A 17,644-nucleotide genomic window follows, 5' to 3' on the forward strand; every position below is an offset into this window, starting at 1 on the left:
AGCGGAGAGATGGAAAGAGTACATTGAAGATGTCTATCTAGTATCAGAGTCTTAACACAATTTTGGAAGATCTATGATCTGATCAGACAAGACAAAAGAGACAGATAACATTACATTGTAATATCTAAACTCTTTGGGAGGGAGTGACAACCAAACGACTATTGAAGTTGGTCTGCAGAATCTATTAGACTGGAAACACCTCATAAGATTTCTGGAAAAATATCTTCCACATAAGAAATACGTGCGTACTGCAAAATACAAACAAATATGTGACTGATTTTAAGACTTACAGAACATGGCTCCGTGTATCGGTCGTAGAGTAGAGACATCATTAGAAGTGCGGACAGCGTTTGGTGTACCTCAAGGTTGACTAATAGCGTCGATGTTGTTCACTCTAATATAAATGACCTGACGAATAATCTACTAGCACGTTGACTTTTGAAGCTGTTTGGAGATGAGATAGTTGCCTATAAGAGGGTTACATCGTTAGAAACTTGTCACGAAGCAGAGGGAGACGTATTGGCTGCTGTATCGGGTTCTTCAGCACATTTGTTTATGATTTTCCTGACATTTGGCCAGCACGAGGGGCTGGTATTGTCAAAGCTTCGCCCTCCAAAGCTAGTGGAGACTCTAGTCGAACCCACATCCGGAGATTGTATGTAGCTGTCGCACAAAAGCACCAGCGTCTTGCCCTTGTTATCGCCTGTGTGGTCCTGCCCTTGCTACCTGTAGCGACCGTTCTCTCTATCACGGGAATCATTTATTTATCATTTAGGTTGAGACTTTGTTTCTTCTTGTTGAGGCTATTGGCATCCTTACGGATGTCTGTGGCTTCCATGAACAAGCGGGTGTGATAGCTCTTCGGCACAGCAAGAACATCCGTGTAGTTGAATTTTATTACACAGCCGATTTGTCCACCTGTCTCAACCTGTAATGTCGACTACGTTCGTTAATTTTGGAGCTGCATCGTCCATTAATTCCCACACAGACTTTACACACGTCAAGATATGCAGTATATTTCCGGCTTTGCAAGTGGGTTCCTTTCTTCCTTTGCTGATCTGGTACACACTTTGAGCTTCGTGGTTGCTTTGTAAATCGCCATTATGATGTGTTTGCGCGATGTATAGCCCATTCTCTCCATCACACTGTGGGTGTATGGCAGAAAGGCCGTACCCGACATTTCTTCTTCCAGCCAAGTATTAGATTTCGTGCCGCTTCTTCTGATGCAGCTGGTGGAATACCTGTTCCACCTTAGTACACTCTCCAGGTGTTGGATATCGTGTCTGGATTGCTGTTAATTACATATTCACCCAGCGAGCAAAAGAGGGTATTAATAATTCTCCTCTTCTGGCTCGGGTAATAATCTGACAGTTGGGGATATACGTGTGTCGGTTTTCGATACGCGCAGCGTCCCAGGTTCTCACCACTCCTCTCAAAAGGAACATTTAGAAAACCAGCGAAACACTTGGCCTCGCTGCTGTAGCCGCACGTGAGAAATGGTAACACATACATAAAGGATACGGAACATTTCAGTAAGAGGCAGAAGGACACTGGAAATCTACGTTACAAAATACCATCCAGTTTCAAAGAGGACAGGTACTGAAAGGTGTATTAATTCGTGGTTGAAACACTGACACGAGTTATTTGCATAAGACTGTGAAAAATGCTAGAAACTTCAGGTTTGGTTTCCAGAGAAACAGAAGAACACGCGAGACAATACTGATCCACCGGCGAAGAACGGCACACCTAAGTTTATAGCGTTTTTAGACTTAGAGGCTGCTTTTGACACTGTCTACTGGGCTAAACAGTTTCGAATTTCGAAGGTAATAGCAAGAGACAGCAGTTGGAAGAGTTAGAGGATGTGAAAGGGAAGCCGCTGTTAAAGAAGGGAGTGCGACACGGTAGTAGCTTGACGTTATTCAGTCTGTACATCTAACAGCTACTTGAGGAAACCAAGGAGAAAGAGAATTAGAATTCAGGGAGAAGAAATAAAAATTATAAAGTTTGCCGATATTGTAATTCTGTCAGAGGCAGCGAAGGACCTAAAAGAGCAGTTGAACGGAATGGGTGATACCTAGGAAAGAGACTATGAGATAAATATTAACAAAAGAAAAATAAGGATAACGAAATGTAGTCGTATTAAATATTGCTATTCTAGTAAATGAGACATTAAAAGTACCAGACGAGCTCAGCTACTTGGGCAGCAAAATAACTGATAAGAGCCGAAGAGTGCACACTGGAAATAGCAACTGTTTCTGGAAAAGGGAAATCTGATAACACCTATCATCAATATAATCTCTTAAAAGTATTTCTAGCACTGCCTTGTGTGTAAGTGGGCAGTGGCCGATAAGCTGTTCAGAGATGAAAAAAGTAGAACCTTGTGTGGTAGTATAGAAGAATGATTAAGTTAGATAGGTAGATTGAATAACAGATGAGGAGATGAAACTTCCTGGCAGATTAAAACTGTGTGCCGGACCGAGACTCTAACTCGGGACCTTTGCCTTTCACGGGCAAGTGCTCTACCACTACGAGTCTCGCCCCGTCCTCACAGATTTACTTCCGCCAGTACCTCGTCTCCTACTTTCCAAACTTCACAGAAGCTCTCCTGCGAACCTTGCAGAACTAGCACTCCTGTAAGAAAGGATATTGCGAAGAAATGGCTTTGCCACAGTCTAGGGAATGTTTCCAGAATGAGATTTTCACTCTGCAGCGGAATGTGCGCTGATATGAGACTTCCTGGCAGATTAAAACTGTGTGCCTGGCCGAGACTCGAACTCATATCAATGCACACTCCGCTGCGGAGTGAAAATCTCATCCTGGAAACATCCCCTAGGCTGTGGCTAAGCCATGTCTCCGCAATATCCTTTCTTCCAGAAGTGCTAGTCCTGCAAGGTTCGCAGGAGATGGTTCTGATCACTATGGGACTTAACATAGGAGGTCCTCAGTCCCCTAGAACTTAGAACTATTGAAACGTAACTAACCTAAGGACATCACACACATCCATGCCCGAGGCAGGATTCGAACCTGCGACCGTAGTGGATTCGCGGTTCCAGATTGAAGTGCCTAGAACCGCTCAGCCACACCGGCCGGCTTCGCAGGAGAGCTTCTGTGAAGTTTGGAAAGTAGGAAGTAAATCTGTGAGGATGGGGCGTGAGTTGTGCTTGGGTAGCTCAGATGGTAGAGCACTTGCCCGCGAAAGGCAAAGGTCCCGAGTTCGTGTCTAGGTGCCGAGTTCGAGTCTCGGTCCGGCACACAGTTTTAATCTGCCAGGAAGTTTCATATCAGCGCACACTCCGCTGCAGAGTGAATATCTCATTACAGATGAGGAGATGCAGAATGGATCTCAGCTCAGGAGAAATGTGTGCCACGACTTCACTAAAAGAAGGGAGCAGATGATGAGCATCAAGGAATTGTCAGTTCGGTATTGGAAAAAGTGAGAGCGGTAAGGGTAAGGCTTCAGTCCAGTAAGAAGGGTTAACTGGATATAGGTTGCGGTTGTCATACAGAGATGCTTGCGAAGGATAGACTAGCATCGAGAGCTACATAAAACCTCTCCTCAGAGTCAAGACCACAACAACATCAGCGAATGCAATAGGTGTTAGAGAAGAGTGATAATGCTGGTACACCATGAACTGTCTGTGAAGAGTAAATGTAGGCGGTCTCTGCAGAAGCACTATGCAGGCCCCTTAGGAGAACAGACAGATTCTGCTACGGACCTGGCTGGGTGTGCTGCAGTCATCAGTTTCCCAGCTGAAGTACTGCGTGCGTGCCTGCAGGCCTGGAGCGCGGCGGTCGCGCTCACGCTGCGTCTTGCAACACGCTGCGGGTGCCTGACAGCGAGGCGTCGCCGCTGACGCTCCAGCCGGTGGCCGCCCCCGCCCCCGCCCCCGCCCCCGCGCCCACGTCCGCCCCCACTCCACGAGTCACCGTGAGGGCCGCGCCGGCCGCCTCCTGCGGCCCGGCCAACCTCTTCCTCCAGAGGGTGTTCGGCGCCGGCGCCGGGACCGGCGGCGCAGACAAGGACGTCTCGCTCAAGAGGGCCGCCGCCATACAGGTGACTCACCTCATCACACTCCTCGTCATCACCATCATCATCATCATCGCCATCAACTGCTGCCGCTATTAACTGACGGCCACTGCTGGATGACCCTATCTAGTATTCTGCAAGCATTACAGTTCTATTTTGGATCTGCAGCTCTGGTCTTTATTTTCGTGTCTGCAATTCAATTATAGTGCATAGTTATCCGCCTTTTTACAGACACACTATACATCACGTTTTTCCTTTTGACCCAAAGATGTGTCACCACGTCTTTGCCATCGCCAGCGGAATTTTGTTTATTGAAAACTGTAAAAAAATTTTGGTTGAAACTCATCTAACAAAATGAGGCCTAAGGAAAGTTTTTGTTACGTTTTGCTTCGTAGCGTGATTTTACATTATATGGTTTTGCATAACCAAGTGTATAGTTTTTCTTAAAAGACATCGTAGTCACCGTTGACTATATGAAATATTAATTATTAGGATTGCAATTTCGGCCTTAGAGCCATTTTCAAGTAACACTGCAAAAGTTAACTAAACACTTTTGAATTTTTTTGTGTTTAGGTAACTTTTGCAGTGTTACTTCAAAATTGCTGAAAGGCCGAAATTCCAATCGTAATAATAAATATTTCATACAGTCAACGGCGACTACAATGTCTTTTAAGAAATATTATATGGCTGTGAAACCCAACCATGAGAAGTTAATCAACTATATGGTGCCCTGCACTGACAGCTGGTCATCTGCTAACAAAATGATGTAAATGTGAAATTCAAACTTTCTTTAGTCCTCTGTTTGTTATATCAGTTACAACCTAAAGTATATTCACGTTTTACAGTTTTCAGTAAACAAAAACCCATTCATGACGGAACAGAGGTGCTGAAATATGTTTGGGTACAAAGGAAAAACAATGTGTTTGCAAAGGCTGAAAGCTGTATCATATAATTATAGTCCTCGCATATACACATCCACCATGTAAAACCTGAGACTCGCCAGGGGCACAGAATGTTCGAATAACTTACTGGAATGCAGGCAAGTGACACTTTCGACTGTTGTGGTTGGCAGGAGAGCCAACACCGTGTTACTAGAGGAGGCCGAAAGGCACGCGTTTTAGCTCACGCAGACAGGCATGCGGTCTGGAAGAGGACAAGGAAATTAGAATTTATAAAAACGGACGTAGCTGTTGGAATACTTAACTTTAATCCATTAATGATGAACATCGGTTTTGACGGTACATCTACATCTACATCTATATCCATACTCCGCAAGCCACCTGACGGAGTGTGGCGCAGGGTACCCTAAGTACCTCTATCGGTTCTCCCTTCTATTCCAGTCTCGTATTGTTCGTAGGAAGAAGGATTGTCGGTATGCTTCTGTGTGGGCTCTAATCTCTCTGATTTTATCCTCATGGTCTCTTCGCAAGATTTACGTAGGAGGGAGCAATATACTGCTTGACTCTTCGGTGAAGGTACGTTCTCGAAACTTTAACAAAAGCCCGTACAGAGCTACTGAGCGTCTCTCCTACATGATTCACAATATCAATAGTAACTGATAATGGTTCCTTGCTAGGTCGTAGCAAATGACGTAGCTGAAGGCTATGCTAAACTATCGTCTCAGCAAATGAGAACGTAAGTAGGCAGTGAACCATTGCTAGCAAAGTCGGCTGTACAACTGGGGCGAGTGCTAGGAAGTCTCTCTAGACCTGCCGTGTGGCGGCGCTCGGTCTGCAATCACTGATAGTGGCGACACGCGGGTCCGACGTATACTACCGGACCGTAGCCGATTTAAAGGCTACCACCTACCAAGTGTGGTGTCTGTCGGTGACACCACATCGACAACCGCCGATTTTTGTCATTTTCATGGTAAAAATACAGCAAGGAATAACTATGCAAGGGAATTTGAAACATCGGTTTGCAGAGCACACACACACACACACACACACACACACACACACACACACACACACACACACAAATGCCACCACAAAACTAAAGAGGATCGACTCAGAAATTATCGACAGTGAATATTACAACCAATGAGTGAGGTATCAGTAGCTCTGCCCCTCTGCTTTTATTGTTATTATTATTATTTTCTCAAGGGAGAGAACAGCATTACACGCGTAATTTAAAGAAAAAGCTCCATCTCGGTTTATATGGTCACTCTCTAATTCAATGCAACTACTTCCTTAACAACGCTATCCCAATAGCTGGAATGCAAGCCAGATTCTTTGTGTTGTGTTCCGTAGGATGAGCGCTGCTATGCTACCAAGGTATTGTTCTGCAGTAGTGGACATGCTCGGCTGTTGTACGCGTGTGTGACGCTTACACTCAGTACACCGGTGTTACACTGTCCCGTCACTCCGACCAATAAATGAAATGCCACAGTTGCGAGGAATACGATAGATATCCACCTTATGCAAACCGAGGTTAACCTTTACGGTTCCTAAATGGGCCTTAATCGTAGATGGTGGTCGAAAAACAAGTTTCACATCATGTCTCCGCAAAATACAACCAATCCTTTTGGAAATGCTTCCCGCGTACTGCAAAAAGGCCGTAGTCTTAGACGCCATCTCGATACCAACACCCGATGCACGGTTGCTCTATAGGGCAACGCACGTCTGATCTGTCTTTCATGATAAACACTCTGATGAAGAGTGACTCATGATGGGCAAAATCAGCTGGAAAACTCTCAGCATCCGATATGACGTGGGCCCTGTAAATCAGGGCACGCAGTACCACTTCACGTTGAACCGGATGGTCACAGCTATCAGCCTGCACATACGAGTCGGTGTGAGTTGGCTTCCTATAAAAGGCCTGTCCCAACATACCATCAACCTTCCTTCCTGTCAACACACGAAGAAACGAAAGGCAGCCATTCTTTTGCACCTCCATCACGAAACGAATATTCGTATCTACATCTACATGGATACTCTGCAAATCGCATTTAAGTGCCTGGCAGGGGGTTCATCTAACCACCTTCACAATTCTCTATTATTCAAATCTCGTATAGCGCGCGGAAAGAACGAACACCTATATCTTTCCGTATGAGCTCTGATTTCAGTTATTTTATCGTTGTGAGCGTTTCTCCCTGTGTAGGTCGGTGTGAGCAAAATATTATAGCATTCGAAGGAGAAAGTTGGTAATTGGAATTTCGTGAGAAGATTCCGTCGCAACGAAAAACGCCTCTCTTTGAATGATGTCCGGCCCAAATCCTATACCATTTGTGTGACACTCTCTGCCCTATTTCGCGCTAGCGCAAAGCGTGCTGCCCTGCTTTGATCTTTTTCGATGTACTCCGTCAGTCCTATCTGGTAAGGATCCCACACCGCGCAGCAGTAATCTAAAAGAGGACGTACAAGCCTAGTGTAGGCAGTCTCCTTAGTAGGTCTGTTACATTTTCCAAGCGCCCTGCCAGTAAAACACAGTCTTTGATTAGCCTTCCCCACAACATTTCCTATGTGTTCCTTCCAATTAAAGTTGTTCGTAATATTTATCCCCCTTGCGGGTTCGGGGGTAAGAATAGGCCCACGGTATTCCTGTCTGTCGTAAGAGGCGACTACAAGGAGTCTCAAACTTTTCGGCCTTGTATGATGGTCCCCTGTTGGATTTGACCTCCATCTCTCAAAATTTTTCGAAGAGCGAGCCGATTGGGGAAGGGCGCCTTACTTGGTGCATTGTGTCCATCTTGCGATCAGACCTTTCGCCAGCTTATACACCGTTGAACTGCAGTCCTGACTTTTTTCTGCATGCAGATAACACCTTGCACTGTGCAGTGCCTCTTTCTGCACTGACGGCGACCATGGACCACATGTTACCTAACATCCAGCACGGTAGCCAGTCCGTTGTGGTGGGGCCGCCATGTACACTGTTGGTTGTAGCCCCCTGACAACACAGGGATCGCTCTACTGATGCCTGCGCCGTTTACTCCCCATGTATGCCAAGGAGTAGATGCCCATCTCCCTGGGGCATCAGGACTCCCGGCAATGGCCATCCTGCCAGGTGGCTCTTGCTGTGGCTGAGTGGCGCCCATGGGGAGGGCCCTTGGTCGGAGTAGGTGGCATCAGGGCGGATGTCCCGCAATGAAGCGTGGTACATCATCTCTTGCTGGTGGCCAGCCACCAGCAGTCTCTAAGCGTCCAATGGCTCATTTTAAAGCTAACGTTTATGAACCCAAATCGTTCCCACCCCTGGCCACACCATGGGAGCAACGAAAGGCAATGAGTGATAGTCACATGCATTCGCCCAGGTATCTCGTCTGTACCAGAGCTGATGGGGAATCCTTTGTATCCATGAAGCCTCAGTTCTTTGTAGAGCATTTGGAGGACAAGTTTGGGAGGTGGAGGGCTTGTCTAAAATGCGCTCTGGGTCAGTTTTGATAAAAATAGCATCCTCCGCCCAGTCACGCAGGTTGCTTGCTTGTGACAAGTTGGGGGATGTTAACGTTACCATCACACCACATAAGAGTTTAAATATGGTCCAGGGTGCTATTTTCCATAGGGACCTACTTCTGCAGTATGATGACGAGCTGCGCGCAAACTTAGAGCGTAGAGGTGTTCATTTCGTCCGGCGCGTTCATCGGGGTCTGAGGGACAATCAGGTTGCTACCGGTGCCTTCATCTTGGCCTTCGAGGGTGATACATTACCGGAGAAGGTCAAGGTGATGGTCTACCGCTGTGACGTCAAGCCCTATATCCCTCCCCCGATGCGGTGCTTTAAGTGCTGGAAGTTCGGCCATATGTCTTCCCGCTGTACTTCCAGCCTCACATGTCGAGATTGCGGACGCCCATCTCATCCCGATACTCCATGTGCTCCGCCTCCCATCTGTGTCAACTGTGGAGAGCCTCATTCACCTTGCTCGCCAGACTGCAGGATCTTACAGAAAGAACGCAAAATCATGGAATATAAGACCCTGGACCGACTGACTTACACTGAGGCTAAGCGGAAATTTGAACGGCTGCATCACGGGCGCATGATGTCATCTTATGCCTCCACTGTCACTCCTGCTCCAGCTCCTTTAGCTGCACCACAGACAGTCAGCTCTCAGCGTCAGAGGACCTCATCTGCCCCCTTGACGATGGGGGCCCCTTTTCTTACTGTTGCTCCCACACCATCTACCTCGGGAACAGCACCTACTAAACCACCGGGGACACCAGTCCCCACTTATGAGCCGGAGAATCGTAAGTCTTCTTCGGCTTCTCTCGCTCGGAAGGGATCCCTTGGGTCACTCCCTTCCCAGGTTCCTACCAGCGGCACAGCAGACACCAACCAGTGGCTGAAGAAGCCACAGGCCGCTGGTCGTCGGGCTTCGCGATCATCTTCGGTTCCGGAGACTGACTCCAATAAGCCCTATCAGCAACGGCAACCAAAGCGACAGCGAGACAAAACGACACTGAAGCCCCGTAAGACCAAGGCACCTGCGATGGCTCCTGCACCACTACCTACAAGCTCTGCGTCTGAGGATGAGGTGGAGATTCTTGCGTCCGCTGAGGACCTCGATCTCGCCAGTCCCTCAGACGCAATGGATAGCATTTGCACGGGTGCTCCATCGGAGGCAGCAGGTGACCCAGTGGCATAATCTCCCTTCCCAGTCCCGTCACGCCTTCCTCAGCCATGGACAACACCATCCTCCAGTGGAACTGCAGCGGTTTCTTCCACCATCTAGCTGAGCTCCGCCAACTTATCAGCCTTCACCCTTTCCTCTGCATTGCTCTGCAGGAAACTTGGTTTCCGGCAATGCGAACCCCCGCCCTCCGCGGCTATCGGGGTTATTATAAGAACCGGGCAGCTTATGAAAGGGTGTCTGGTGGAGTCTGCATCTATGTCCTGAACTCTCTTCACAACGAGTCTGTACCTCTCCACACACCTTTAGAGGCTGTCGCTGTTCGGGTGTGAACGCCACAGGCTGTTACCATCTGCAGTCTTCACCTTCCACCGGGTGGTGATGTCGCGCAGCATGTCCTGGCTGCTCTGATAGCTCAGTTGCCGCCACCTTTCCTGTTACTGGGCGACTTTAACGCCCATAACCATCTGTGGGGTGGGTCAGTGCAACAGGTCGAGGCGCCATCGTTGAGCATTTATTGGCGCAGCTCGATCTTAAATGATGGTGCCTTCACACACTTCAGTGTGGCGCATGGCACATACTCCGCCATTGACCTTTCTATCTGTAGCCCTAGCCTCTCAGATGCTGAAACACCTTTCAGTGGACTGTAAGCGACGCCTCCTCGATCTTTACAACCGCATATGGGTCGAGGGAGAGTTTCTGTCGCAATGGCGGGAAAGTCTTGTTGTCCCCATTCTTAAACCAGGGAAGAACCCTTTGCAGGTGGACAGCTACCGTCCCATTAGCCTCACCAACGTTCTTTGCAAGTTGCTTGAACAGATGATGAGCCGGCGCTTGAATGGGGTACTGGAGTCTCGGGGCCTTCTGGCTCCGTCTCAGGGTGGGTTCCGTAAAGGCCGCTCCGCCGCCGACAATCTGGTGAGCCTGGAGTCGGCCATCCGTACTGCCTTTGCCCGCCGTCAGCATCTGGTCGCTGTCTTTTTTGACATACGGAAGGCGTATGATACGACTTGTCGTCATCACATCCTTTCTACGCTTCATGGATGGGATCTTCGGGGCCCTCTGCCGATCTATATCCGCAATTTTCTGTCGTATCGTACCTTCCGCGTTCACGTCGCAGCCTCATATAGTTCCTCCCAAGTCCAGGAGAACGGTGTGCCACAGGGTTCTGTTCTCAGTGTCTGTCTGTTTTTAATAGCTATTAACGGGCTCGCTGCGGCCGTGGGAAATAGTGTCTCCGCTTCCCTGTATGCTGACGACTTCTACCTTTACTACAGCTCTATTGGCATTGCAGCTGCTGAACATCAGCTACAGGGCGCAATCCGCAAGGCGCAGTCTTGGGCTGTAGCGCATGGTTTTCAGTTTTCCGCAGCCAAGACCTGCGTTATGCATTTCTGCTGGCGACGCACTGTTCACCCAGAGCCGCGGCTTTATCTTGACGGCGAGCTTCTTAAAGTGGTGGAGTCACATAGGTTTTTGGGGATGGTTTTTGATGCCCAGTTGACTTGGCTGCCTCATATTCGGCAGCTTAAACAGGCGTGTTGACGGCATCTAAATGCTATGCGATGCCTGAGCCACACCAGGTGGGGCGCCGACCGATCTACCCTCCTACAGCTTTACCAGGCGTTAATCCAGTCCCGTCTGGACTACGAGAGTCTGGCTTATGGCTCAGCATCCCCATCTGCGTTGCGGGTGCTGCACCCAATCCTCCACAGCGGGATACGCCTTGCCACTGGTGCCTTCCGAACCAGCCCTGTGGACAGCATACTTGTGGAGGCTGGTGTCCCTCCACTGTGGTTACAACGCCAACAATTACTGGCTAATTATGCTGCCCATGTTTTTAGCTTGCCCGGGCATCCAAATTATCGTGTCCTCTTCCCGCAGTCAGTCGTCCATCTGCCAGAACGTCGGCCCCGGTCGGGTTGTCCAATCGCCGTACGTGCCAAACAGCTTCTCTACGGGCTTGGGTGTTTCCCTGTTCCACCTCCTTTCCGGGCCCCTCTGCGTACACCCCCAAGGTGTGTGCCTCGCCCTTGGCTTCGGCTCGATTTGGCACAGGGCCCGAAGGACTCAGTCCCTCCGGAGGCCTTCCGACGCCGCTTTTATTCCATCCTGGCCACGTATCAGGGCTCTGGCGTTGTCTACACCGACGGTTCGATGGTTGCTGGTCGTGTCGGTTATGCACTAACTCTAGGGGACCATTCTGAACAACGTTCGTTGCCGGCTGGCTGCAGTGCTTACACTGCTGAGCTGGTCGCCATCTTTCGTGCCCTAGCGTATATCCGCTCCTGCTCAGGTGAGTCCTTCGTTATCTGTAGCGATTTCCTGAGCGGTTTACGAGCTCTCGACCAGTGTTTCCCTCGTTCTCGTCTTGTAATGGCTATCCAGGAGTCCCTGCATACCCTTGCGCGTTGCGGCCGCTCTGTGGTCTTCGTGTGGACCCCAGGCCATTTTGGGATACCTGGCAATGAGAATATTGACCGCCTGGCGAAAGAGGCCACCAGTACAACCATCTCTGGACATTGGCCTCCCGGAGACAGATTTGCGAGCGTTCTTACGCAGCAAAATTCTGGACCTCTGGGACACTGAATGGCGCGCCCTGCCTTCACGAAACAAAGTTCGGGCCATCAAGGAGGCTACCGGTGTGTGGCGCTCCTCCTTGCGGGCCTCTCGCAAGGAGTCTGTTGTCCTCTGCCGGCTGCGCATTGGGCACACATGGCTGACGCAGGGCCACCTATTGCGACGTGAGGACCCACCTTTACGTCGCTGTGGCTCCGTTTTGACAGTGGTCCACATTTCGTTGGACTGTCCACTTTTAGCTGTGCTCAGGCAGTCGTTCGCACTGCCTGACACGCTCCCTGAGCTTTTAACAGATGACTCTACTATGGCTGACTTAGTTTTACGTTTCATTCGGTCAGGAGGTTTTTATCGTTTCATCTGAGTGTTTCTGTTTCATTTTATTGTATTGTGTTGATTCTGGCCTTTGGGCTACGATTTTAAACTGAGTTTTTAATGTGTTCTCAGTGGTTGGCTTTTCCTTTTTTATCCCTATGGTCAGCCAACCACCGTCACACTCTGTGTGGTGTTACTTTGTTTTGTCTGTTCTTTGTCTGATTATTTCTTGTCCTGTGTCGATGCCGTCTTTCCTGTTCATTTTTCTTCTCTTTGGGTGGTTTTAGTTTTTTTTGCAAAAAGGGACCGATGACCATAGCAGTCTGGTCCCTTTAATCCCCCTAACCAACCGTAATATTTAATACCTAGGTATGTAGTTGAATTTACGACTTTTAGATTAGACTGATTTACCGTGGAACCGATGTTTAACGAATTCCTTTTAGCAATCATGTGGATGACTTCGTTATTTGGGATCAGCTGCCAATTTCCGCACCATTCAGATATCTTTTCTAAATCGTTTTGCAGTTTGTTTTGATCTTTTCATGACTTTTTTAGTCGATAAACGACAGCGTCGTCTGCAAACAACCTAAGACGGCTGCTCAGATTGTCTCCCATATCGTTTATATAGAAAAGGAAGAGCAAAGCGGTTATAACACTACGTTGGGGAACGCCATAAATCACTTCTGTTTTACTCGATGACTTTCCGTCAATTGCTACGAACAGTGAGCAGGAAATCATGAATCCAGTCACAGAACTGAGACGATATTCCCATAAACACGCAATTTCACTACAAGCCGCTTGTGTGGCACAGATTCAATTACGTTTCAATGCCGTCGACTCCAAAACAGCTTCCTCGAAGTGTTTCATAAACAAATTGGCAATACTACCTGACAACATGCTTCCCGTCGCAACTCTATCCGTCTGTTTATAGTACTGCTCATAGAATAAAAAATGTGTGGATGTCAACACAGATCGAAATTCATTCGCTAAATCAACACCAAACCTAACCTTAATTAACCGTAACGAATCAGAAGAACGCGAGTGACGGGAGAGACCACATCGAAACTCACTAAAGTATCACAGTCATCCAGACATAATCCCTCTATTTAACGAAATAAATCTGCCGACTTCGTAATACGATGGTCTCGCCGACATACTGGTGGGCTCAATGGAGTAAGATGTGTTGCTACACGACATGTTGGAGTACCTATGTTGCAATCTGCCTAAGAGGAACACCTTCCTTGTTGATCTTCAGAACATATGATATAGGGACGACACCACAATAAGAGTTACGACTTGCTAGCCTTTCTTCCACCACATTTTGTAGGGTTAACGTCGATACTAGAATACGTTGAATCAGCTCTTCCTTGCTGCTTCTGTGCCTTGAATATGACAGAGTGTGCGCCTCCGAAACATCGGCGGTTGTGGAAGACGTCACCTAGCTGTATACCCGTAACTTATCTGAACGTGCACCTTGGTTCTACAAGTTGTGGGATGCAATCTGCTGCCTTAAAATGGAAATGAATCAGGGCGTGTAAATATTGCTTAAATTGTATAAATTCAAATTAATAACGCAAGAAAAAAACAGATTTATTATTATATACTATTCGACTCTACAAAAAACTTCACGTCCATTATGACTGGATACAGACATCACTGTATTTCACCACAGGACGGAATTGGTGTTATGTGCAATCGTGGGGCCCGCATCTCGTGGTCGTGCGGTAGCGTTCTCGCTTCCCACGCCCGGGTTCCCGGGTTCGATTCCCGGCGGGGTCAGGGATTTTCTCTGCCTCGTGATACCTGGGTGTTGTGTGATGTCCTTAGGTTAGTTAGGTTTAAGTAGTTCTAAGTTCTAGGGGACTGATGACCATAGATGTTAAGTCCCATTGTGCTCAGAGCCATTTGAACCATTTTTTGCAAGCGTGGTAGTGGATTGACGGGCAGCAGCTTTCATCTCCGTGTACCGTGGCTTTAGAGAAGCAGCTTAACGCCTTCCTCATTCTGTATTTTCCGCCTAATCGCTTTCCCTGTAGAACTCCGCCCAGTAGCTGAAGAGGTTCTATTGTCCTCGCCGGTCGCTAATAGCATTTATTGTCTGCAGTAATGAGACTGCAGAGGCGGTGTCAATGTTATATTTGGAAGTCGAGGTAGGACAAGGGGAAAATTGTGGGCTGCTTAAAGATTCGAGAAACGGATCACAAGAAAGACTATCCGACATGGAATGAAAAATGTCACAGTGTGACAGCAGGCAGATTAGACTAGATTAGATTAATACTTGTTCCATACATCATGAATACGACACTTCGTAATGATGTGGAACGTGTCAGGTTAATGAAAGATGTCTGTACAAGATATTACATTACACAAAATATTGAATGACACTAATGCTTAAGTTAGTTTTTTTCCCTCCCTTAATTTATATCTAAAAATTCAGCCAATGAGTAGAAGGAGTTGTCATCTAGAAATTCTTTCAATTTATTTTTAAATGTTGGTTGAGTATCTGTCAGGCATTTGATGCTGTTTGGTAGGTGACCAAAGACTTCTGTGGCAGCATAATTTACCCCCTTCTGTGCCAAAGTCAGATTTAACCCTGCATAGTGAAGATCATCCTGGTGTTATAGCTATGCACACTGCTATTACTTTTGAACTGGGCTGGATTATTAACAACAAATTTCATAAGTGAATATATATACTGTGAGGTTACTATGAGGATCCCTAGATCCTTAAATAGATGTCTGCAAGATGACCGTGGGTGGGCTCCAGCATCATAATGAATTCAGGTATCACACTCTGAAAACTGAAGAGTAAAATGCTGACTTTTTCTCCAGAAGGCAACGTCAGAACGCTTCATGCAAAACAGCAATGAGCATCACTAAAGAAAATGCATGTGACTCTCCTGAAAGGATCTCCTGCACAAACCTTGAACCACCCCAAAATGAACTCTCACAGGTCTCAAAATGCTCTTCCAATCATCTCCGAATCACAGTGTCATAGTGTGAACTCCAAATCATCTCCGAAAAACTTCCTAACGACAAAATCCTTTAAATCTTTTATGATTTCACAATGCTCCACTTCGAGGCTGCCCCTATTCTGCATTTTTGTTCATTTGTAGATTTCTCTGATGTCCACGCATGTTGCATCGTAATTTCTCCGAAAACAAAGGAAGTAGGTTAACAGTACGCTTGATCGCCCGCTGCTTGAATGCTGCTCAACAGTGTGGGATCCGTACCAAATAGGGTTGATAGAAGAGATAGAGAAGATCCAACAGAGAGCAGCGCGCTTCGTTACAGGATCATTTAGTAATCGCGAAAGCGTTACGGGGATGATAAACTCCAGTGGAAGACTCTGCAGGAGAGACGCTCAGTAGCTCGGTACGGGCTTTTGTTAAAGTTTCGAGAACATACCTTCACAGAAGAGTCAAGCAGTATATTGCTCCTTCCTACATATATCTCGCGAAGAGACCATGAGGATAAAATCAGAGAGATTAGAGCCCACATAGAAGCATACCGACAATCCTTCTTTCCACGAATAATACGAGACTGGAATAGAAGGGAGAACCGATAGAGGTACTCAGGGTACCCTCCGCCACACACCGTCAGGTGGCTTGCGGAGTGTGGATGTAGATGTAGATGTAGATATTTCAGCAGAGAGACTTTTTGCCATTTTCATGTTATCCATGGTGATTGCTGGTCTGTTCGGGTCAGCGACTTATATATGTAGGCCGTTACCTCTGCCACCACTTTGATCTTGTCGCCGTCTGCCCAGTCACTGTCCCGTAGGGTGGAGGTGGTGGATGCAAACCGCACCCCCAGTCTTCCCTATTTCCGCTGGATGAGAACTTCATTGTACAGGAATGTATTGATTTTTCTAGTCTCAGTGCAAGGTACCACAACTGACTCAATGGTCGGCCTTTCCCGCCTTGTTAACCTTTGCAGGCCCTGTGGCTACAGTTTTGTACATTACAATTTAGTGTGTATTAACTCCAAGCCAAAATATTTTTCGTCAATGAAAACCTCACGTACACATCTGTGAACGTTCAGTCGTTTCATGACGAGCACGTGCTCTGACCTGTTGGGCATCAATGTAAAGATATTAACAAGTGAATGTAGCAACGCGCAGCAGCTTGTGACCGCCAGAATTCGTGGAAGTTGTCGGTTAATTATACTCCACTGTAAAACTAAATATAATTTGTGTAATTTTTCATGGCAGTTATTGAACTATCAGTTCATTTATTACATTTCAAAATTATCTATTTCAGCCTGTAAAAGAATCCAGATGTTCAAAGTATGTATCGAGAACGGTTACATATGTTTGTACAAATCACGCATATAAAAACATAAGAAATCACATCAGAGCATTAGAGCATGAAAGAAATTTTTCTTTCTCCAGAAAAATTTCAGGTCTGAAAGAGTTAATTAGACCGTCCTGGACCCTAATTTCAAATCCTCTTTGATCATGCGTCCCGGAAAGCGAAAGACTACCTAAGTATCTTGCGTTTGTTGTAATATTTAAAATAACAAATTTTTTACTATGGCCAGCCACTGCTGACTTAATGGTCTATCGCAGTTCAGTGTGCCATCTATGTTCATAGTACCTCTCTTATTCCATGCATACTGTTTCCCCAAGGTACGCCTTGTCGCATTGTATTTGATAGACCTGTTCTTGGCAGAAGCCTAGATCACCGTTTTCTGAACCTAGTAGTACGAAGGTGTTAGTGGATGGCAAAAATACACATTTGACATGGTGTCGTGCCAAGATTCTGCTGACTTTCCTGGAGGTATTACCGACAAACGGGGTGCACGCTGCTGATCTGTGCTCCCGTTTTTATTCTGGGTGTTGACTACGTATAATCTGTCTAAACGTACGCCTTGTCTACTTGCTACTCTCTCCATTCATTCGGAGTGTTGTCTCCAGGTGCCTGAGCTTACCATATTGTTCAGTTTGCAGTGGGACATCAAGAAACGGAAGACGCTATCCTGTTCCACTACCTTGTTTAGGTGGACCCACTTAAGATGATCGAGAAATACACGTACGCTACGCTATCCATGTGACCAAACGACCAACGTGCCACCCACGTAACGGTAGAAACAGACTGGTTTGAGGTGGGCTCGCACCAGGGCTTTCTGCTCGAAATCTTTCATGAACAGATTCGTTAC

At 47.1% G+C, this 17,644-nt stretch overlaps 1 protein-coding gene across 1 annotated transcript in view; it reads left to right on the top strand.

Annotated features, from left to right (window-relative positions):
* The window catches only part of LOC126292487 (uncharacterized), a 460,325-nt gene that overhangs the window by 401,488 nt on the left and 41,193 nt on the right, over positions 1-17,644 (top strand). The window contains exon 7 of the mRNA XM_049986256.1: positions 3,777-4,115. Within this exon, the coding sequence (XP_049842213.1) occupies positions 3,777-4,115 (339 nt within the window). The remainder of the gene's footprint in view (positions 1-3,776; positions 4,116-17,644) is intronic.

Source organism: Schistocerca gregaria, chromosome 1 (assembly GCF_023897955.1).
Source record: "Schistocerca gregaria isolate iqSchGreg1 chromosome 1, iqSchGreg1.2, whole genome shotgun sequence".
Classification (NCBI taxonomy): Eukaryota; Metazoa; Arthropoda; class Insecta; order Orthoptera; family Acrididae; genus Schistocerca; species Schistocerca gregaria.